The sequence below is a fragment of the Equus quagga genome, chromosome 1 (genome assembly GCF_021613505.1).
Source record: "Equus quagga isolate Etosha38 chromosome 1, UCLA_HA_Equagga_1.0, whole genome shotgun sequence".
Taxonomy (NCBI): Eukaryota; Metazoa; Chordata; class Mammalia; order Perissodactyla; family Equidae; genus Equus; species Equus quagga.
In genome coordinates, this window is record NC_060267.1 from 43,124,566 (window position 1) to 43,148,688 (window position 24,123).

At 41.2% G+C, this 24,123-nt stretch overlaps 1 protein-coding gene across 4 annotated transcripts; it reads left to right on the plus strand.

The window, feature by feature from the left end:
- Positions 1 to 1,856: 1,856 nt before the first annotated feature.
- On the plus strand, positions 1,857 to 23,271 carry ARHGDIB (Rho GDP dissociation inhibitor beta). 4 transcript variants are annotated; one of them, XM_046647914.1, is made up of 7 exons: positions 1,898 to 2,008; positions 6,615 to 6,667; positions 11,110 to 11,293; positions 11,947 to 12,030; positions 17,312 to 17,388; positions 20,754 to 20,817; positions 22,572 to 23,271. In XM_046647914.1, the coding sequence occupies exons 3-7, from the start codon at positions 11,116 to 11,118 to the stop codon at positions 22,769 to 22,771; spliced, it is 603 nt and encodes a 200-aa protein (XP_046503870.1). In that variant the 5' UTR covers positions 1,898 to 2,008; positions 6,615 to 6,667; positions 11,110 to 11,115; the 3' UTR covers positions 22,772 to 23,271. The 4 variants fall into 4 exon arrangements, with proteins under 4 accessions (XP_046503869.1, XP_046503870.1, XP_046503871.1 ...); XM_046647913.1 differs by lacking the exon at positions 6,615 to 6,667 and having other exon boundaries at positions 1,857 to 2,008; XM_046647915.1 differs by lacking the exons at positions 1,898 to 2,008; positions 6,615 to 6,667 and adding an exon at positions 2,205 to 2,332.
- Positions 23,272 to 24,123: the final 852 nt, after the last annotated feature.

The following is a 24,123-nucleotide window of genomic DNA, read 5'->3' on the forward strand; positions in this document are numbered from 1 at the left end:
ATATATCTTACTCTCTGTCAGAAATCACCTCCTAGAAATGATGCACTTTTTTTAAACTAAGCATTCAACATATCCAAACTCAAGTCATTATCTCTCCCAATACATTGCCTTCTTCTTTCGTATTCTCTCTCATTTGGCGGTACCACCAAGGACCTAGCCATGCTAGCAAGAAACCCAAAAGTCACCTGTGATTCCTCACTCTTCCTCACCCTCATCCTTCACATCCTATTAATCACCAAGTCATGCCAAGTTCATCTAAATATTTCTCGAATCTGACCGCCTCTGTCCATTTCTATTACGGGCACTCTATTTCAGGCCTAAAGAATTTCCAAACTGGCGTTGTTCCCATCAAATCCATCCACACAGCTACCAGAGTAGAACACAAAACAGATCATGTCCCTCCTTTACTGGCTCTCCATCACTCACAGAATCAAGGCCAATTTCCTTATTTACATAGCACAAGAGGTCTCCTGTGGTCTGGACCCGGTGCCTGCCCCCTCCAGGCACATTTCTCATCTTTATGTAATGAGCCCTTTGCAGTCTAGCAACCTTGAGCTGCTTCTTTATAATTCCCTGCACATACCACACCATTTTAGGATGTCATGCCTTTGCTCATGCTTCCCCTTTACCTCAAATGCCTTCTCCTCCACTTCTAACCCTCCCCATATCAACTAGCCAGTACCAGCTATCCTCTAGCCAGTACCAATTATCCTTCCAGACTGAGTGCTGTAGTCACTTCTTCCAAGAAGCCTTCCTTGATATCTCTACTTAGTGCTCTCGTAATAGCCCACATATATTTGTTTTCCTAAGCTCAAAAAAGTTTTTAAATATGTTTATTTCTGTCTTCCCCCACTATATTGTCAGCGACTTGAGGTCTAGGGCTGTGTCTTGTTTATCTCTGTACCAGTGCACAAGTTCTGGTATGTAACTGGGAATTATTACAGGTTTGTTGAATTAAGAAATGAACTTTATGCCAAGGCTATAAAATTCTGCAGAATGCAGTTCAATGTGTCATATATATAAAAGAAAAGAGGAAAAAGAAAAGTCAGTCTCACTATAATTAAGCATTTATTACTGGCAGCAGCTATGGAAATGTATAGAGTAACTGTGGCTTGGGTGCTTTAAAATCTGTTGGTTCCCTCAAATGGTTTATATATGGCCCCTGCAACTTGTTCCCATTTAAATTACTTCATAAACCATTTCCTCAAATACAATACAATGCCAGTTTTAGCACTTGTTACAATCAGAAATTCCGAGTTAGAAGACTGAATTAATGAAGTCTTACTTTATCTTATAATCTGCATGCCGAGGTCTAATCAAAAGCAATGCTTTGGAGTTTTTTTTCTAATTTAAATGAAAAATTAACGAAAACTACAACAAATAACATTTTATTGTTTATGCCGCAATACAAAGCTACATCTTGAAATTAGGACCAACAAAACTCTAAAAATTTGTTTGAGGACAATTTTTTAAATTTAAGACCAAATATATATGCAGTTAACATTTACAATTTTTTAGCACTCTGCATTCGCTGCCAGCAAACTTTCAACATATCTGGCTGATGAAGAAGCTGGCAGGGTCCCTGAGGGAACAGAAGTTAGTGATGTAAAGCCTATGTGAATTTACTGCTACTGGGTTTAACTCCCTGCCTCAGCAGGCTTATGCACTGAAATGACTTGATTTTTAGACATATCTGCAAAATTATTCATATCACTCAAGGCTATAGGCACTATACCCTTGCGCGAACACTCACGCGTATCCATGTTCACATGGGCAATCATGCTCCCACATGTGCCATTAATTGACAAGACTGCTGCTCAGAGCTGGCTGATAAAGAGATAGGCAGTGCAGAGGAACAGGATTTGAGACAGCCCCGGGTTTCCTCTTCTAGTAGGTTTAGAACATTTTTTTTTTCTCACTAACTTCCTTCCTGTTCTAACTGCCTGACTACTCAGAAGTCAGAGTTGAGAGACAGAGGCACCCAAGACAGAGACGTGAACCACTGAATGTAAGTTGAAATACCACGGGGGGAGGCAGGCTGTGGGTGGGCACAGAGAAATGTGGGAAATCTCTAAACTGGGCTACGGCCCTCAAAGTTCATTTTTTTTCCGAGAGTGGTTCTTGTTTAAAACAAACTTTATGATAAGAAAGTACTAAGGAGGCTGCAGAGACAGTCCTGCATAGAAGGGGAAGTCAGAGCTGGGAACGGTGGCAATGAGTCAGGGCAGGGAGGAGAGGGTGTGCGCTGCAGCCTGGGAGATGAAATCTTGAATATCCTGGAGAACCGGCTGAGTACAATCACTGGGGAGTGCCTGGAGGGCTTTCCTACAAGGTAGGAGCAGGCATCTGGCCAACCTCAGAAGCAAAAAGACTGTAGCTCTAAACTGATGCGAACGTGTTGGTGGATGGTGGTTTAGGGCTGGGGTGGAGATGTGCGGTTTCCTGTTTTTAAGTAGACTTAAAGAGACTGGGTGAAAAGAAAAAAAGTGGTTCAAAAAAATGACACTAATGTTTAGTGTCAAACATTAAACTGTTTGATACTAAAGAATGTTCTGGTGATATAAGAGAAATGCATAATGATAGCCTCCCTCTGAGTACAATAGGGTTTAACCATCAAGGGGGAAGTACAGTAGAAGGCGTTGTTATTTACTCATCAGTCGTACAGGGATAGAATTTTTACCACTAACAAAAACCATGTATTGAATTCCCGAGGTGAGATGGGCAGAGAGATAATTGCTGTTGTTGCCAAAGAATAGCTCTGACACCTGAGAGAACGAAAAGCCAGCAAGGAAGACATCAAATAATTTATTAGGAGATAGGTTCTAGAAAAATCCAAGTGGGCCCAGCTAGGATTCCTGGCAGTGGGCCTTCGAATTGTCAAGGTCATTGGCCGCCATTAGAAGTGCTTTAAGCTTGACCTGAAATACCTTCTTCCTTTTAAAGGATGTCCAAGTCAGCATGTTTTATAAGCATTGTAATTAAACTCTAGACCTAGGGTAACTTGTGCCATGGGTCAGACAAACCCTGAGCTGTTCACCTATTCAAGGTGAGGGAAGGCAGACTACTCTCACGGGGATGTTCCATTGTCACCCCTTCTCATAGAGACCAAGAACCACTGAAATCAGCATTAGCATGTTGGATGATCAAGCCAGGGAAATCAAGAGGTCTGTGTTGGCCACAGCGGGGTTCAGTCACAGGCAGGCATCATTCATCTTTGCCATGGCTTTCTTTTATTAAATTTAAAAGAAAATCTCCCTCCCAAATTCAGATATGACACAAGCATAGTAACAAGATCATCTTAGTCTTTTATGAGAGGTGTGGAATTCTGAGAGAACAGTTCATTCTCCATCCACGCTGCACAGATCCAGCACATGTGGAGTAACCACGTTACAGCTTCACAAAAACTAGCTGACATCTCCCAGGCACTGGAATTTGGTCCTCCCTTGCTTGGAAGAATATAAGTTTGTCCCTAGGGAAGTATACTCCAAGCAACATCAAGGTTCTGTTTTCAGTGGAAGTTCAGCAAGGGCAAAGTCATTCTGACGGAAAGGCGAGGGCCTGGGCCAATTTATGGGAGCACAATATGTTAGAAACTTCAGCCAGCTCTGGGAAGGAGAAATTAAGCAGATAGAAAAAGAAAGCCAACATATGTGGAGAGCCTTCTATGTGTCAGGCCTAGCGTTAGAAACTCAAATTGAATCCTGAGTGGACACAGGGAGGAAAGCAAGCCTTGGAAATGTTAAATGGCTTGACTAAAGTCATCCTGGTATGGAAAAGAACCCACAGGTACAATGCCTCAGAACAACATTTTAGGAAATGTCCCATGGAAGAAATTTTCTTTAATCTCACATTCTGAGCATCCTTGTCCCTGGGTCGGTGTTATCACTGCCCAGGATCCTCGATTAGAGTCCACACTGGCACAGCCAGAGGTGGGTCTCGTATTGCTCCTGGAACTTCAACAACATTTATCCATTCAATAAACAATTAGTCAGTCATTCTGTGCTGGTGTCCACACACTCTGGCTTCCACAGCCAAAGCTGGTAAAAATTCACATGAATTTTCTTAAAGGGGCTGATAGTCTAAGTACAAGAAGTCATAAAAATTGGCTTTACTTTTAATTTTTCATGCTTAATTTAAATCCTCTGTGAATGTATCGAGTTATTGCTGTCCTGTCTTTTGCTTAATAATGGCTTCTTTAAATGCATGTTTCTTTGAGAATGATTTAAAATAAATATTTGTGAAAGCACCTAGCACTATGACTTCACATGGTGGACGCTCAGAAAAGTTTAATGAATTGAGTTCTCGATCTTTTGCATATGAATCTGGGTTAGAGTATACTATGAATGCACAGATAAGAAATAATATATTGTTTCTCTCACGAAGGGGAATATTAAAGAATTCTGCTTCTAGTAATTTGTATCCTCCTCTGGATTGGTTTTAGTGTTTATCGTATCTAAGAAGACATTTCCTCCCAGGCACTCGGTTGATTCTTCTCACTCAGCTTTGCAGTGTTAGACATTTTTCTTTTTCCTCCCGAAGCCCCTCAGTACATAGTTGTATATTCTAGTTGTAGGTCCTTCTGGCTCTGGTATGTGCGGTGCTGCCTCAGCATGGCCTGATGAGCAGTGCTAGGTCCGTGTCCAGGATCCAAAACCCCAGGCCACCGAATCAGAGCATGAAAAATTAACCACTCGACCATGGGCCGACCACAGTGTCAGTTTTCTTAATGGGGCAGAGATGGTAGAAAACAGCCGTGAGGATCCCAGGAAGCACCAGTTCCTCCATGTTGCTAGGGAATACTGAGACACCATGGAGGACTCCAGGACTGAGACAGCTTCTGGTGTCCGTGGGATAAACCTGGATTCCCTAAATGAACCCAATCATCAGGCAGGCAGCAAAGCAGACCCAAATCCTTGAGTATCTCTGAAATGTCAGCAGTCTTTCAGAGATGACCCAACTCTCCATGACCTGCTGTAGAGCTGCAACTCCAGATTTGGGGAAAGTAGGACATATCCTGGTCAATGGGGTGTGGAGATGACAGAGGTGACAGAGAATGCTGATGCTTTCATAGGTACTTCTCTGATGGAAATCCCCTACTTCTGGTCCTTCCACATTTCTCTCTCTCTCTCCCTCGTCTCCTCCTCCTCTATCTCATATTCATGGCCTGTGCATCTAGCTGCACGATCTGGTGACTTTGGGACGTGAGTTAAGTCTCCACAGCATTTTGCTCCACAGCAATTCTCTCCATTCGCTGTGCTTGTGTCTTCTATCTTTTCTCATCATTCACACAGTGACCTCTGGCTTCAATTATGAAAGAGAGCAATAAATAGAATCTAAAATTAAATTGTTCATGAGGAAGTTTTTTAAAGAAATATTAGTGACAATTCCATTTTAAGACTGATTCAGTTCATAAACAATCGTTGCAATTCCCAGAACTCCTTGTCTCTTCCGTACTCCTCCAAGAAACAAAATCTATTTTTAAGGAGGAAGGAATGGACGTTGTCAACACAGAAGAGCCGAGAGAAAGCATTTGGTGCCTAAGGAGTCAGCCACTTCGCTTCGCTGAAGCTGTGCAACAACACAGCTTCACGGGGAAGGGAGGAGAGGAAGGGAATGGATAGTTACTGAACATCTACTAATGGTCATGATAGTTCTAGAACTTTCCATATGTCTCTCCAACTCTTCAACCCCGCATAGAAAGATTGATATTCCCACACTACTGATGGAAAATCTTGGGCTCAGCGGTGTTAGAAACTTGCCTAAGTTCTGTAATAAGTCAGTTGCAGAGCCACATTTTGAATCTCTGATCCATCAAACTCCAAGACCACGTTCCAGTGGGAATAAAGATCATCTTTCTCTGAATTAACCAGGTGATCGGTTTCATCTAAACTCAAGAGTTTCACCTTTTCTTGCCTTCAACTTATTTGGATCTGCATGAATGAATCAGACACGTGTTCTCTATCCTGAGATTGGCGTAAATTCTTAAGCGTAATTCACTTTCAGTGTCTTGGAAATTTCACTGAAATTGCAAGCAAAAACACCGATTTGTGCTATGTCATACTCATGCCATGAGCAACCAACTTAATTTAATTTGGCATTTTAATTGAGCAAGAGAAGATTAAGGCCCCACCTCAGCACATCTAACCCTTGACATTGTTTCGCTGAAGAGCAGACATAGGGGCGTGAGGGCTCCTCTGTGAAAATTCATCTGTGTAGGCATCTGTGAAGCAGAAAATAGAGATAACTGGAGTAGTAAGCACTTGAAAAAAAGCGATATGTGCTTTAGGGCCCAAGAGAGTCCACATTAATCTCGTTAAGTATATAATTGCTAATTCTCCATCTCACTTTTCCTGTGTAAAGAACCAAAGTCAAAAACAACATACAAACAAACAAGCAAAATAACCCTGCTCATGGAACAGCGGGCAAAGTGCAGAGGAAGGTGAGAAAAGACCAACCAGAATGTTCTGTGCTGACTGGCTGTGTTCTCCCCAACCCACTTCCACTTCCTCTTTTCCTTTCTCATTTCACAGCCTTCTTTACATTAAGGAGCATTAGAGTCATTGAATTAAGAAGGAGCCTCTGAGGTCTTCTAATGAAACAATTTCATTTTGCAGAGGACGAAACTGGAGTGCAGAGACAGTCAGTGACTTGCGCAAAGTGACACAAGGTAGAGTTGCACTGAAACTCTCTTCATGTGACACTTCCTCGCTTTGCTCAAGCCGTCCCTGAAGAGTGTTGCAAAGAAGCCTTTACTTCTGCCTGTGCACCCCTGGATATATTCCCCAATAACAAACGAGCTCTATAATTTCATTACTACTTAATAAAGACAGCTGAAGCAACAGAGAGCAGTGCCTAGAAGTCAGACAACCTAGGCTCAGACATTAATTCTGCTCCTTATGCAATATGTCTTCTTGGGCAAGTTATTTACTTGAGCTTTAGTTTCCTGATCTGTAGAAGAGAATGCTGATAATGTCTGCCCTTAAGGTTGTAGTGAGGACTAAATGAGATAATCCTCATGAAAGCATGCAGCACTATGTATGGTAACTATTCTAACTATTATCATCAATAGTAAGCCAGTAGTCCTTTAGATGATGAGATTAGAAAGTAGCCTGTAGAATTTTCCTAATATTCCCATTCTCAGTTTCCCATAAAATGGGAAAATTAAAAGAGAAAATTGACATTTGTGGCTAAATATAACTTGGGAAGTCATTGTCAAACTATATAAACTATTTATGTCTGGGGCTTTGGAAGAATCTGAGGTTCCTCATGGATGAAATGTGAAATTAAAAATGCAGCATCTTTTGGGAATTCAGATGAATTTGAAATACTTAAGATGGAGATAGTCTCTTGTATAAACTGTTGAAATAACGTATCTGAATGGCAACTTAACTGACCCATGACTGCAGGTCAGGAGAAACACGCAGATAGAGATAGTCTGCTCGAGCCCTCACCTCCTGAGATGAGGAAAGTAAGATCCACAGCGGTGGAAATATTTGCTCAGGGGGTCACCGCCAGTTACTGGCTAAGCCACAACCCAAACCCATGCATGATGAGGCCTAGTTCAGTGAAGAGATCAGTATCCAAAATCAGGTAGATTGACACAGAACTCCTCCTGAGTCGCTGGTCCCTGTGCACCTCTGCTCCTCTGCCAGGCTTTGTGGTCACGCTCCCTCAGATACAGATGTTACCTGATATCTCCTCCTGTTTCTACATATCTAGCATTTTGGGTGCATAGTCATGATCCTTAGCTTGAGGCTAAGTTGTGTCATCCATCTGGCCAGGCCTTGGAGCCAAGCAAGCTTTCCCCTTAACACTCAACTCTCTGCTTTACGTTTCCAACCGTGACAGTTTCAAGGCCATGTTCCTAAGCTTGGACTCCAGTAAAGTCCATGAAGGACCTCAGGGGTCCATGAACCCCTAGACTGCATGTACAGTTTTGTGGGCTTATTCCTTTTTCCCTTTTATAAGGACCATGACTTTCACTAGATTTTTTTCTGTTTTTGAGGAAGATTAGCCCTGAGCTAACATCTGCTACCAATCCTCCTCTTTTTGCTGAGGAAGATTGGCCCTGAGCTAACATCTGTGCCCATTTTCCTCTACTTTATATGTGGGACGCCTGCCACAGTGTGGTTTAAGCAGCGAACCCCGGGCCGACAAAGAATAACGCGCGAACTTAACCGCTGTGACATTGGGCAGGCCCCTCACCAGATTTTTTAAGAGACCTGTAATCTTCAAAAAGGATTAAGAAGCATCAATCAAACCAGCTGGGCCTTTTTAGTGTGGTTAGATTGCCCATCTTCCACTGCTTCTCCACTTTGGGGTAAGTTAAAACACCACTATGTGCTAAAGCACAGTTCCTTGTAAACAGTAGGTGCTCACCAAATATTTGTGACCTTAACTTTGCTTTAAAAGGGCTTTCCCTGAAAACTGCTTTTCCAGTCCTTTATTTGCCATTTTATCACATTTTCATCTTTTTCTAAGCAGCTTTCAAGACTGAGCTGGTTTTGGGTTGTCTGGCCTCATATCTCTGTTTTTCTTATGCCATCTCGTCAGACCAAATTATTTTCATGTGGTCCTGAATTTCCTATTCTTGACTGCCACAATTTTATATAGTAATCCCACATAGTAAATGCCCTACTCTTTAATGTCTTTAAATAAATTTGTGTCTCATTTTCATGGAGCAATTATCATATCTGTTTGCAATGAATCAATGAAATTTAGAACTGACGTAAGTCTCAGATTTACTAATGAGAAGATCAAAATCCAGATGACAGATAAATTAATTTGCCAGTGATCACACTGTTAGAGGTTAGCAAATCCCGTCCTAGACTGGATCTTTCTCTGCCTCTCTCAATCTCTCATTCTCCTTTAAAAATTGAGATTTAAGTACAGAATTACAATTCCCTGCAGGTTATTGAAATCAACTTGAGCTAGTTAGTGGTTCGGTGTGATGTTACCATCTGATGATCAAACTTTAAGCAGATGACACGTTAGAACCAAGGGATATATTCCAGAAAGTTCTGTTCATGGGAATTGAGATGTCCTCATCTGTAGTCAGCCTTCCTGATGCTCTGTCCACAGGTTTCTTATGTGACCTTCACCCTGAGTATCTAGTCAGGCTCCTGGGTGTCACCAGAGGAGAACCTGTCTCATCTGATTAGTCTTATCTGGGTCGCTCTTCATCTGCCTCTTAATGATTGTCCTTAAACTACCCACAACCTATAGCTTCCACCCACTGCACCTTTCATTATTTTTCCAACCAGCTCATCTACTTTCCCTGAGTATTGCTTGCAATACGAGTTGAGTTTGTCACGAGTTCATGGTACTGTTCTCTAGAGGCTCAGCTTTGAGTGGTGCTGGTTCTTCAGCTGAAGCAAGAGTTGCCATAGGAACAGGCCTACATGTTTCCTTCCTGCACAGGAAGTGGACCTGGGCATTGCACGGCTGTTTTTAGAGCTAATGAAGGCTCGTAGTGTTTGGCTTGTTAAGTTGCTGGAGGAAGATTAATGAGCCAAGAGGTATTTCTTTTTCTTTTCTCTTGTTTTCTGTTTTTTTTTTCTGTTAAAATTGCTTTTGGTTGACTTCATTTCCAAATTATTTTTCTTCTTCTTGCCAATGACAGTGACATCGAAAGTTAAAACCACAACTGATTTTGGCCAGAGATAGCTTCACTCTCAGGGGACTTTATAAAGGTTTGCAGAGTGACTGAGGATGAGATGTGAGAGATACTGTCTTATAGTTGTGCCTGTTGGGAGCAATGAAGGCTTTACGCACAGGCCAGGAAGGCGGTTACCCTCAGGGTAGAACTGAAGGAAATCAGGAAATTATCTCCTTGTCCAAATATCTCCCTTGTTTCCCAAAATAGGTCCATTGCTGCCAACCATGGGGCCTGAAATTCTTCCAATAGAGATTTCTTTCTCTTTATTATGAGACTGCCTCTCATCCAGCTATGTGAACTTGGGCAATTCTCTTAACCTCTGGGTTTCAATTTTCTCAGTGATAAATTAGGGGTCAGAATATATCACATCTAAGGATTATTTCAGCTCTGAAAAGCTCTGACTATACATGCCCAAAGAGGAATAATTTCTAAACCTATTATTCTGTCTTTAACACTTAAGTGTGAATAATTTTATTAGATCTCCCCTCAATGTTTTAATATAAAACAAGTAAATGTAGATGATCGTGGAAGAAGACAGACTCCAGGTACGCCCAGGTGAGGTCTTAGAGCATAAGATCACTGGAAATCTGGGCCAAGGAGGGAGGTACTAAAAGGGAGGTAGGTCCAGAAAGAGGAGATTGATGGAAGGGTACTACAGACATAGTTACTACTTTGTCTAGAGAAATTTAGAGTCCTTTGCTATTTTGTGTCATTTCAAAAGAACAGAAGATCTTTAGATATAGAACCTAATAAATCAATCAATGAATGTTTAGAAAATGCCTGAACTATTCAAGCGTTATGGGAGATTCAAGAGAAACACAAAACTTAGTAGCTGCTCTCAAGGAATTATTAGTAATATTGGGTAGAAAACATTCAGACATTTCGGGGAGGTATCACGGGGCCTACAACTTCTCACAAGTTACCACTGAGGTATTGCAGGAGTTCACGGCAAGATTCAATGAATGGGAAAAAGTCAACTTTCTTTGGCAAGTATTCCACCAGTCTCTTGACACCCTCACAACTGAGACGGTATGTGCTGAGAGTGTTGATACTAGCAAGGCAGGCTGCGTTTGAAGGACAGTGATAATTTCTTTAACGATTTGAACTGGGGCTATTTGCTCCTTATTCAAGACTGCTTGTGCTATGTTGCTCCGTTTGTAGTGTATAGTTCACAAATGAGTTACTTCTTTTTTGTCAGTTTTATCCAGTAAATAGATGCTCATCACAGTGTGCAAAAATTCAGGCAGGTCAGAGAAAAGACTGGAATGAATTATATTCTTATTTTATGAAATACATTGAGGTGGAATTAGGGGAAAATCTCCTGAAAAATCACTGATAATTACAGAAGTCCACCAGGGCAAAGATGGTGCTAATAATAACCCCACAAACATCTTTCATGTCCACTGACCTTTGGCTAATGGACTATCATCTTCTCTCTCTCTCTGAAACAGATCAAAATGACTGAAAAGGCCCCAGAGCCACACCTGGAGGAGGATGATGATGAGCTGGACGGCAAACTCAATTACAAGCCTCCCCCTCAGAAGTCCTTGAAAGAGCTACAGGAGATGGACAAAGATGATGAAAGTCTAACTAAGTACAAGAAAACGCTCCTGGGGGATGGTCCTGTGGTATCAGGTGTGTGTGTATAGGGATGGGAGCAGGTTGAGGGTCTCAGAGAAGGCACACATGTCAGCTATTCAGGAGCAGGTGCAAAGGAAAGCACCAAGTGCTTCCAGGGTTAAGCGAGTGAGGCACAGTCTATATATGCTGCCTAAAGCAATGGATTGCATAATTAAGGCTTTTTGGAAAGAAAGTGCAAGTCAACATTGAAACAGGCAAAGATAACACATAGGGAGGATTTAGAAAAAATTCCAGACTACCACTTAAAATTGTCTTCTCTTCGTCTCTCACATTTTCTTCCTGTCTTCTCCTTCTCCCTCCTTACCTAACCATTCATCTCTTCCACATACGCAATGGCAGACTAAGACATGGCCCAAAGATATGGATGGGCAGTGCCCAATTAGCAGCATACTTTACCCACAGTCACTTGGGAAATGTTTGCTATTGAGAATTAAGATGGATCTACAAGTGCCTGAATCAGAAACAGCATTGCTGTAATTTATAAGGCCATTAAGGCAAATCATGGTGAATCTGCCACTTCCATTTCTATTCTAGATGCAGATACCACTTTTCTTTTTAAGTTCTCTCTCTCCTACTTGAAATGCACACACGTACACTGTACATACATGTCTCTTCCCTGTGCTTACATTTCCTTTTACATCCTGCAGACCCAACAGCCCCCAACGTTACTGTTACTCGCCTCACCCTGGTTTGTGAGAGTGCTCCTGGACCAATCACCATGGACCTCACTGGTAAGTGGACGCATCTGTTCAGAAGAGCCTAATGTTATCACTGGGAAAACTTGATCTTTGTCCTCTTTCCTAGCAAAAGGAAACCCTAGTAAGGTTAATCCCAGAGATAAGTATGCTGGGACCAGTTCACAAATCATTGCTCTCAGAGTACACGCTATTTACCATGTTTAATGAAAAGCCCAACCTCTGTCTCTATTTAACTGAAGAGAGTGCAGGTATAAATACTGGATACATTTACTTGTATCATATTTACTTCAGAGTTTTATCTCTACATGATAGCAGGAGAATTACTATTCATGTAAAAAGATTGCTAAACATCAGAGAAAGTATTGATCTTACATCAGCTACAGAACTTACCGGGAGGCAAGAAGCAATCTAAGACCTCCTGAATAATGCTAGGAATTCCATTAATTGAATACTCATTAATAGCTTAAAGCTCTGATTCTTTTTTTTCCCCTGAGGAAGATTAGCCCTGACTTAACATCCATGCCAGTCTTCCTCTATTTTGCACGTGGGTCGCCACCACAGCATGGCTGATGAGTGGTGTAGGTCAGCACCCAGAGTCTAATCCTGTGAACCTGGGCCGCTGAAGCAGAGTACTCTGAACTCAGCTATTACATCATGAGTCAGGCCCCTCTGAATCTTTTAAATAAGCAACTTCCCCCAATATAGATGTACAAATTAAGATGTTGTTATTATGTTTCACTTTATTGCAACAAGGGTCAAGTCCTTTCCTGAGACTAGGTCTTGAGGAGATAAGGAGAGGCTGGGAAGGTGGATATTATGGGGAAAATGGACATCTGAGAGAAATGAGAAGAAGACCACAGAGCTAGGAGGTTGAAGGCATCAAAGGCAGGTCTTAAGTAAAAAGAAAATTTGTTACCAGATTCAAAAAGTGGACTCATGAGACAGAGCAAAGCATCACTCTAGATCAGTAGGCTTAGCAGCAAGGTAGTTCCCCTCCCACAGGACATATCCACTCTTTACCTTATATGGGCTTTTTTGTCAAAGGGAGGAAGCCAGAGGCTGAAAAGACACACTTCCTGTTCAACCGAAATCATTAGAGCAGAGACACCAATTCAGCTACCCCCACATTCTAGCATCTCTCCTGGAGAGAAACTCTCTCTATCTCTCACCAGGACTCAGACCTCTTCCTGTGTGAAATTGTGTAATGTTACCAGGTGCAACTGTCATTTCACAAGAGCAGGTCTGAATTAGCCCTCAGGAAATCTGTTCTGCTCAGAATGGCTTGATGATATTGTAGGGAAAACTTGGTCTCCGTCTATTTTCCCAGCAGCAGAAAACTCAGATTTGGTTTTCTGTTGCAAAGAGGCTAATGAGGTGAATCTCATATATGTAGAGAATGCTGGTACCAGTTCTGTGCATATGCTTCAGACACACACACACTCCTCCTGAATGCAAACTTATATAAGATCACATTGGTAAAACAACAGAGAATGACAGCCTTTCTAACCAGGAGACAGGAATTAGGGGCAGATCTCAGTTTCATGGAGCCTGAAGCTTTTATAAGTTAAGTGACTTGCCTTAAGAAAGATAATATGAAATTGCAAATGCAAAATTAAATACAAAAGTGAAGAGTTATTTAGAATAATAAAAAGAATCCAAAACAAGTAAATTTTTTTCTTTTTCTGAAAATTTAGGTGAGTTTATTCTGAGCCAAAATGTGAGGCCCATAAACCAGGGCCTTCCTTCCCCCAGGAAGGAAGGGCACCAAAGAAGTGGGGTGTACAGAGTGGTTATATACCCACAAAGAGGATGTTTCACATATGATTGAAATATCCCTTTTACAATAGTCATGAGACTGCTCTCTCAGCACAGCAATTGATGGACACAGCAGGGTGGCAGGTCTGTTGTCTCCATCTGGGTGGTCACAGGTGAGCACAGCAATCAGTTCCTAAGCTAGGGAGAGATCCTTATCCTTAAGGAAATGCCAATGTAGGGGAAGTTGCACATTTATCTTAAGGACTTTTGTTCTTGTCTTTGGGACATAGCCAATGCTTAAATCAGATATACAATGCATGCTCAATAGCCGTGTCAGGCCCTTTTGGAAAAACAAAGTCAGGCCGAATTAGGTTTACCCCAAATGGCTTCCTCATATACTTCAATATATCCTACTGCTTGCCATTTCTATTTGTCATTTTCATTTTCCCATTTTGATCTATAATCTTTCAGTAGAAAGCATTGATGATCAAAATATTGTCCCTCAGCACCAGGGTGGTTACTGCTTGCCCTGGGTCCATCATGTCCCTTGGTGCTAGGCTTTTATCTCATTTATTTTCCAAGTTTTCCACATTGGGGGGAAACAGTGGACAGGCATAGAGGTATATATATTAACAGAGGAAGCATTTCATAGGTTATATAATTTTCAATTAATTTTAGGTTGTTGCACAAACATTGTATATGTGCTTTTTCATGATACTTCATGTTTACATTGTATATGATAATAGAATAAGTACAGGAACAATGATAATAATTCAACATATTTGAAAACATTCGTTTAAAATGAGTTCTTAGACATATTCCTTATCAGAAAAGGAAATTTGTCCAGGGTTATAAGACAGATCGACCATCTCAAATCATCAAGCAATCATCACTCTAGTTTGTATGCTATTCTTACAACACTGAGTAAAGAAAACAACAATCAATTTGAATATTATGACTAGTACAAGAATTCCAAGAAGTAATAGAAATAGGAATTGCAATCTAGATTGAAAAAAGGGGACCAGTACTGGAAGGGAGCCAACCAAACAAATCGAACTGGGTGTAGGATCACGTAAGGCATTCGCCTGTTTTTTCATGTGCTTTAGCAGAGATGACACACTGGAAAATTCATCACATAATAAAAGCACAGCATTCAGTTTGAGTGGTTGTATACGTACCACCTTGGGATGCAGTAAGACTATCTAAAGCCATTCTGTCTTGAAGGACAGTCTTTCTCATTAAAGACATTTCAGTATTTAAATAAGGTTATTCCTGCCTGACCATCATTAAGGGCTTGTTGAGTAAATTTAGTCAGTGCTTCCATATGTGGTAATGACATCTTTTAGCCCCAAAGAAAGAGTAAATATAGCTGCTTGGTGGCCATACCAGTGGAACACTGAAGCAGCTCACCTGGCCTTAAAGAGAGGGAGATTAGCAACAGGTGTTAGCTCAGTGTGACTCCTTCCCTGCATCCAAGGGAAACTCAGGGTGCAGTATTTTCACCATCCAGACAGTAGCCAAGGCCAGCGATTTGTACCGCATACCATTGAGTTCCATTAGGAGATACCCAATAAATGCCTGGCCTTCAAGAGCAGTCTGTTCCAAATTAATCACTTTCTTTAAGTATGATAGTATTCCAAAACCTTAAATGGGACAATTATAAAATAGGTAAACAGTTTAAGTAAAACAAAGGTTTAAATGAGGAGATATAAAGTTGGGAATACAGGCCTGGTCCAGAGTCTTGGGACAGCTGTCTACAATAGATGCTGTCTTCTTCTCATCCTGGTGTGGTCCTTTTCAACAGGGCTGCATTTATTTGACGTCTCTTTTGATAAATAAATTATCTAGGTTGTAGTCCACGATCCCTAAGTTCTGGGAGTTCTCTGTGAAAGAATCAGCTACCAATCTTTCATTTCTCTTAAGCTTCTCAATTAGACCCTGACAACAATGTAATACATCCCTTAAGCAAAGTTGGTTCGTATATTTCTTCATCTCATTGCATAGGCTGTTGTATTATTATTTCAAAAGGAGATAGCTGATGTTTACAAAAACTATAGATCTAAGATTAAGGAGCACTAGCAGAAGAGCTTTTGGCCATGAAAGAGTAAATGCTTCTGAAAGCTTTATAAATTGAGTTTTGAATGCCGTTAGTTCTTTCCACCAATCCTAAGGATCAGGGATGGTAAGCGTAGTGGAAATGCTGCATTATTGGCCAAATATTACAAATAGATTTAATTATTTGTCTGGTGAAATGAGTTCCCTGGTCACTGTGTAACTTGGTAGGAGTGCCTCAATCAGGAATTATTCTTTTCAATAATAACTTACCTAAAGCCATCACTCTTCTACAAGGAAAAGCCCCAACACAATGTGAGAACATTGAGATCATTACAAGATAGATTCATCCTTGAGATGGTGGCTTTTGGACAAAGTCCAATTGTCATACCTCAAAGGGTCCCTTAGGAAAGGAAAGTGGCCTTGTGACAAGGAAGTGGCTTCTCTGGATTATGCTTTGGGCATACAGCACAAGTATAGGCTTTATGAGCCACTGTGGGAGAGCGTTTCCAAAAGTATTGTTTCGCCGTTTTGTGGCCACCTATATATTTTTTTTTCTTCCATAGCGATTTCCTGAGCCTACAGAAGGAAATCTCTTTACTGGGTCAGCAGAGTTAACAGAAAGTAGCAGGCATGCTTGAGGCTGGACAACATCTCCAGCTTGATAACATCCTTGCTTATCGTTTAAGTAAGACCCATCTGTAAACCACATTAAATAATAGAATGCAGTCGTGGTCTTCTCCCCAGGGTCACCTGAAGAATGCAGTGATCCAGGGTGGATGGGGAGCTCAGTGGGCCCCTATTGGCACCGAATTCTGGTTCAGTGTAGATTCCAGGTGGTCTCCAGTGGGTTTCTCTGAAATCCTGCTGTGACTATGCCAAGAAATGTCAATACAAATAATCCATAAACAACCTATAAATCAAAATTAGGGTGAGTTTATTCTGAGCCAAAATGTAAGGATCATAGCCTGGATCCAAAACAAGTACATTTTTGAAGGCTGGAAAATACCACAAACATTACCAAATCTACAAAAAATAGCTGGTACACTTATATAATATTTTTCTTATATTTACTTATTGGAGCAGTAGGAACATATTCTTTAATCATTTTTTCATTTGACCACATTTTTGTAGCGTTGTTTTCAATACAGAGAATAGAAAGATAGTTCAGACTTTCCTCTAGGATGATTGATTTGTTATTGACAATTACAAAAGACATTTTCAAATATAATTCATTACTGGTAATGTTTTGCATACTCTTAGAGTTGTCATCAACCTTGGAGGAAAAAGCTCTATTATATTTCTTTCATATCTAAGCTGTAAGATTTCAGGGATTTCAAGTGTGTATTTGTGCCGGGGCTCATCTTGACTATTCTTTAAATCAAGGGCTGTAGGGACCACGTGGCTCCGATGCGCCCAGCAAATGATTCTGGAGCTTAAACTTCATTCACCTTTTTGTTTTTCTCCTTCTGAGGTGAATAAACTCTTTCTAAATCCACTTCCACAGGTGATCTTGAAGCCCTCAAAAAAGAAACTTTTGTGCTAAAGGAAGGTGTTGAATATAGAGTCAAAATTCACTTCAAAGTAAGTATCTTGTCCTGTATGTTTTTATAAAGTTTAGATCCTCCCTATCATAAGAGGAAAAAAAGAATCAAATTTCTTATGTGATCATGTTGGCATATTTTTCGTTTGTTTCTTTTTTCCCCTGGATCTGAATTGTCCTCTTCCCAGCTCTGAGCTCTACCTGTTGAGACCTACCCTTACTTCCTGCTTTTCCCAGCCAGGACTCTCTCCTTGAACTCTCCATTGATCACTTAAGCCAATGGGATCCCCTCTCTGTGAACTCCTGGTACTCCCATCCATGAGGCACACACCACTCTGTATTGTACCATTTGTGTCATTTCTCCCCTACTCAGCCTGAGCACCTTGAGACAGGGAGAGATTGTATATCCCTTCTTTCAAAATGTGTCATGCAAAACTCTGTAAATGGTAGATATTTAGCGAATGTTTATTGAGAAATAGATAAATGAATAAATCAATTAACAGGCAAAGAAAATAGGACAGACATAGCCTTAGCTGTATTTCCTCAATGATTACATAAATACAGGGAGTGGGGTCCTTGGTAAATAACTGAAAATTACAGTTTAGTTGTGGAGGAGGTGAAAAGGTAAGAGCAAAACTAAACAGATAAACTGACATATCCCAATGAGCAGCCAAAATCGAGGAGAAAAGTAACCTTGACTCTGAAAATAAGTAAGCCAGAAATTCACTGTTTGCCCTTAATTGCTTATACCTGTCTTAGTTGCCCCTCATTCACATTCAGTCATATCCTCCAGGGCCTGAGCTTCACCAAGGAAGCCTCTATCCGCCCTCTCTGTTCACTCACCAGGCCCTTCTTTCCTCTGGGTGCAGGGTGTGATTCAGGGTTCATGGACAACCATTCTCCACCACATGCAAATATGCCTCCCAATAATTCCATTCTGAAAATATTTGTTGATGCCCACTCTGTAATAGGCACTGAACTATGGTTCACGTCCTTGTTTCCTATAGAACTGCTCTTTACTAAAGCACCTGAGAGCTTGGGGAGGTGTTGTAGCCAAATATTCCTGGAAGGGCTTACACATCAGCCCAGTTTTTAATTATTAATGCTACTGCCTTGTCAATTTAGTAAGACAGTTTTTATCAAATGAAACATGAAAGGTAAAGTTTGATGTGAATAAGATCAGAAGGACTAGAGCATGGGCTTCTGCTATGAATGGGGAGGCCAGGGAGGAATGTGGTGCTATGGGGCCTCAGCAGTCATGGTGACACACTAGGGTGATGGAGGAGGCAGGCACGGAAAGGGGTTTTCACATCCCATCCACGTCAGAGATTTGAGCTTGTGTCTAACAGGAGAAAGATCACTCTCTACATGTAACCGACATAAAGTTGAACCACCCTGTGGCCTGTCCCAGCGTAAAGCTGTAGTTAGAAGAAACATCACTTCAAAATTTAAATTCAAAAATTATCCAAGAAAGTTTCCATTTACAACACCAGCAACACATCCTAACATCCTCTTCATCTTAGTTTCTCTCAGCATTCTTTCTCTCCCAACACTCCACAATACTCGATAAAAACTTGGCTTGAGATGGTTCTTCCAGTTTCTCCCCCTTTTCCTTCTGCCTCCTAAGGAAGTGTAGTCTATCTGATTTCCATAGATCTCCCTGTTATTTATGTCACCAAGCGTCTTCCTTTTGTGGTGGGAGAGATGATGGGGAGGGGCGTGCAAGCAGGGGAAGAGAATACTAGAAACATTCATACTTTTCTTTTACCCATCTCAAACATATTTACGTTAAGTAGACCCGCAGTGCAGCCGTAGAAAAACAGGAGATCTTTGTTTTGAAGTCCTTAGTACCACTCCACCACCATTCCTGTTTTTAGGAATTTTCCCACAAGACCACATCTCCTAATAGGCCCAAGGGACCAGCTTAGAGACTTCTAGAAAGATACATTCATTTTCCTTATCCCTATGAACCACACATGGGAGTAATTAGAAAGTTTGGGTTTCATTTTGTCACAATTTTTTCAGTGACTCTGTTTTCGTTCTGTCTGCTTTTGATAGGTTTATACCACAGATTTTACTGAGTGACAGCTGAGAACCTAAGCTGGCAGTATTCATTGCTATGTTACCGCATTGCCAACAAAACAAAATGTAGCATTGAGAGGTTGGTTTAATTATTCTGTCCAAAACAAAAAGGGAGCCATAATTATTCTTGTGGAGAAATTATCAGAAGATGCTTTAATTTTTCATATCGGTGAACAATTAACCAAGCCCTCCAGTTAATGACGCAACGTCCACTTTAATTTGTTTGTATAAACATGACCACTGTGTAAAATTAACAGACAACCCAGTTCAGTCCTAGGTGAAATGAATCATGGAAAAACAAAGTGCTTGGGCTGTCTATATTTTCATTCTGTTTTAGTAGATTTCCTTTGAGAGGCTTGGGAAAGTAGCAAGATCTCAGATAACATCTGAAAATGACAGACATCAGAAATACTTGCCAGACACAAATGGATTTCACCCAGTATTTACATAAGGGAAGGACGTTTTCATGTGGCCCATCTCCTCAGCTCCAGACTCAGCCACAGTTACCGTACAGCCACGACCATCTTCTCAACTTGATTTTCCATTAATGCTTTTCTCCTTGTTGCTTGTTTTTCATATGGTAGACGGATCATTTCTGAGGTTAGGATTTTCAGTTATTTACATAATATTTTCCATTGGTACCCTTGTAACATTTCCTAAGACAAGGATAGTCTTCTAGCTGGTAGTATGAGGGAGGGAGAGCTCAACAGCATTCTTTGGACCATTGAGAAAGAAGAAATGTACTGAAAACTATTGAGACAATGTTTTAGTTAAATACTCCCTTCTCCAAACCAAAAATCACAATATTCAATGATAAAACCAGGTTGACAACGTTGAGTCTTGTGATGTCTTCTTTCCAATCTCTGCCTCACCGCCACACTAGAGCATAATAGTACACATTTTTATGTCTGTTTTTTGTTTTGTTTTTGTTTGGACTTTAGGGGGGTGGTTTTTTGAGGAAGATTAGCCCTGATCTAACATCCACTGCCAATCCTCCTCTTTTTGCTGAGGAAGACTGGCCCTGAGCTAACATCCATGCCCATCTTCCTCAATTTTATATGTGGGATGCCTACCACAGCGTGGCTTAATAAGTGGTGGGAAGGTCTGCGCCCGGGATCTGAACCAGGAACCCCAAGCTGCTGACGTGGAGTACATGAACTTAACCACTGCGCCACTGGACCAGCCCCAGTAACACTTATGCTAAACTAAATCTTCAGTCCTTTCATCCTCAGAGAAGACTCAGCGAGGTAGAGTCAGCATGAAAGATGAGGAAAAGTGATAGACCTTCATTAAACTGACCTGCTTGGATTCTTCCCACCTCCAGGTGAACAGGGATATTGTGTCGGGCCTGAAATATGTGCAGCACACCTACCGGACTGGGGTGAAAGGTAAGGGACCCAGGCTTTACACTGTCCCAAACTCTGCTTCTTACTGATAGTTAAACTTCTGGTTATCAGCAACTGTTAGTCATAGACTCGTTTAAGAATCTGCTAAAAGCTGTGGACGCTCACCCCGGGAATAGGGCACATGTATACCTCTGACCTAGATATTAACGGCAAGGTCTACATTCAGGAGACCTAGTTTAGACTGTCAGCCGCTAACCTTCAGCTTTCAGCTTCTAGAATTCAACTTTATTACTCATAAAGGGGAAGAGTCACCAAGATAAGTTTGAATAAAATAAAGTACCTAAAAGCACTCTCAGAAGTAAAGAAAAAAGGTAGTTCAGAGATATAAAACCTGAGTGTCAGAGAAATCCAGGCCAGGAAAGACCCATCCAATGGCACGTGCGCTTGCTGGGATGGGAGTTGGTAGCACCATGGGTTCGGGGGGTGCGGGGCTGATGGAGGTGGGGCAGCACTCAATTTCCTAAACAAAGAAACAAGAAAAATACTCTTTCTAGAATTGAGAAAAGCTGTCGAATTGAAACCAACAATATAACATTACTTTAACCTACCATTGTTCTTGACAAGTTGTACCTAAACACCACATGCCTGGGGAAACTGTTCAGTTTTCTTCCGTTAATATGGGCAGGCAGAAATGAAAGGTGGAAGGCTGATGGGAGCATTTTTACAATTCCTTTTTACCTGAGGGGCTCTCTTCCCCCAGAGGTGTGAAACAGTAATGCACCAGTCAGTTCCGACAAATCAATAAGGGATGGGGAGAACTTGTCCGATAAAATTGCATGACATGGAAAACCACTCAGTTACGTAAATTCCACAGAAGATTGTTGACCTGAAAGAACTTAATTGGTCTTTCCAATACCTAGTCTCATGAAAAATAGTTCTGTTTCCTATTTTCCTTTGGGCATAGAAACTACGTTGCGTCACCATGATGTGTCTGTAGCTGTTCCTTCAAACTTATTCAGAACACTTAACAACTATGTGTTGCCTGCCTGTCTATCCACCTAGATGTATTTATACTTTCTAATTCCCTATGATTTTTAATATATGCCCCAACTATTCACCTTTTAATATCTTTGGTTGTCTATTTTAACCCTTTGTCCCAGTTATTTACTTCTTTTTTTTTTCTTACCAAATTATTGATTATCCCCTTTTATCCAATTATTCCAATCATGAATTCTGTTCATTCTGATCATCAGATATTACCTTGTCTCCCCTAATTAGTATGTTCATAGAATGATAGTTTGTAGATAGAAGACCCTTGAAGTTTATTATATATAGAAAGAAACAGAAGCCCCAAAATATCATATGACTTAGGTAGCTACAGAGCTGAGACCAGAACTCAGGTGTCAACTAGTTTGGGATTTTTTGTGGTATAATCCCTACATCTCCATAAAAGAGTCTTGATCCCCATCCATTTAGGGCACTGATTCCCCAACTTTCCTGATATTCAGAATCAGTTTGATGCTTTTTAAAAACATTATTTCTTAAAACCCACAGCAGATTACTGAAACATAGTCTCTGACACTGGGTCAAAAGAACCTGTATTTTTAAAAGGTACTCCAATAAAAATTTTTTTAAAGAAAAAAAAGATGCCCCAGGTACATCTGATGTTTAGTCAGACTTGGAAACTGTTGCTCCTGGCTTTGTTCACTGTAAACTGTGCTCCAAATTCTCCAGGTTGCAGTGTTTGTTTTTCCTCTCTCAGACTCTTACCCGAATGAACTTTTCTTTCTTCCTAGTGGATAAGGCAACATTTATGGTTGGTAGCTACGGGCCTCGGCCAGAGGAGTATGAGTTCCTGACTCCAACTGAGGAGGCTCCCAAGGGCATGCTGGCCCGAGGCACTTACCACAACAAGTCCTTCTTCACCGATGACGACAAGCATGACCACCTCACCTGGGAGTGGAACCTGTCCATTAAGAAGGAGTGGACAGAATGAGTCTGCCTGCCCATCCCTTTCCTTACCCATGCCCCGTGGAAGAATCCTCTCAGTCGGTTCACCACCCTGTCCCTCCTCCCTGTTCACAGCTGGGTCCCTTCTCCAATGCTCCTCACATTCTCTTGTTGATGCATCTTATCCCACATTGTCTCTCAAAGTGGTCTCTAGCACAAGATGCTTAAAACCCAGGCTTAATCCTGCCCGCTGCCTCTGATCCCCCACCATGGCCAGATCTTTGAAGTTCGCCAACTCAATACACAATCATTTAATATTTTCTCCTCTTATTTCCATTTGAGCAACTAGAGACCAGGAAATGGGCAAACTATCACTAACAGTCCTTTTGCCTTGGGTTCCAGTAGCTCATTCCCATGCCTAGATTCTTCTGTGGTTGCTGCTGGCTCAATGAAGGTCCCTAATCATATTCCCTGTCAGTTGGGGTTCTTCTTTTCTGGGAGACACTGTAAACAGCACAAGAGAGTAAATAAAACAGTTGTACAATCCGACTGAGACCCTCATTTACCTGCTTTCTTCCTTCGAACAGATATGGTAATTGGATGGTTCACATTCACAAGTTTCCTCAGGGGGCTGGTGGTGGGGCACAGGAGAGGAGGTATCTACATCAGTGGGAACAGTTTGATCCCTTTGTTCCAGTGTGATGGGCAATGAACATTCAGAATATGAACGGTAGAAAAATCTCAACTTATTTTATTTTATAGTATTATCATATGTAAGTTTCTTCTAAGCTTGAGACCTGTATGTCCCACTGCCTGTGGGAATCTCTTGGATTTCGGCAAACATCTGTGGGCCAAAGCAGACACTGTTTCTCTCCTGCTGAAGATTTTTCAATGGATTTCCATCACCTACAAAATAAAACTGAAGCTCCTGCGCTTAGTGTATAAGGCCCCCTGCGATCTGGCCCCAGCACGCCTTCCTGTCCATATTTACCATTCCCTTCCCTTCGTAATACTCAATTACTAATAAAGCTCTCACATGTGACATTAGCATCTCTGGGCTTTGGCTTTTCACACGAAACTCTCCACCTTTGTTACCTGGTGATATTTTATTTACCCAGGCCCCTACTTAGGCATCCCTTGCAGGAAGAAAGCCTTTACTGAACCTCACCATTGGCCTGAATGCCCTTAGGCTGTACTCTCACAGCACCCTATGAGTTTCTCAATTTTTTTACCACCTTCCTTTTTATGTTTCAGTGATCTGTTATTTGTCCATCTCTCACTTTAACAATCTAAGCTGGGAGAGAGGCTGGATCAGATCATAGTTAACTTTTTATTCCTAGTGCTTAGGTCAATACCTAGCATAGAATATATTTTTTTTATTTAAATCAACTGACCTGA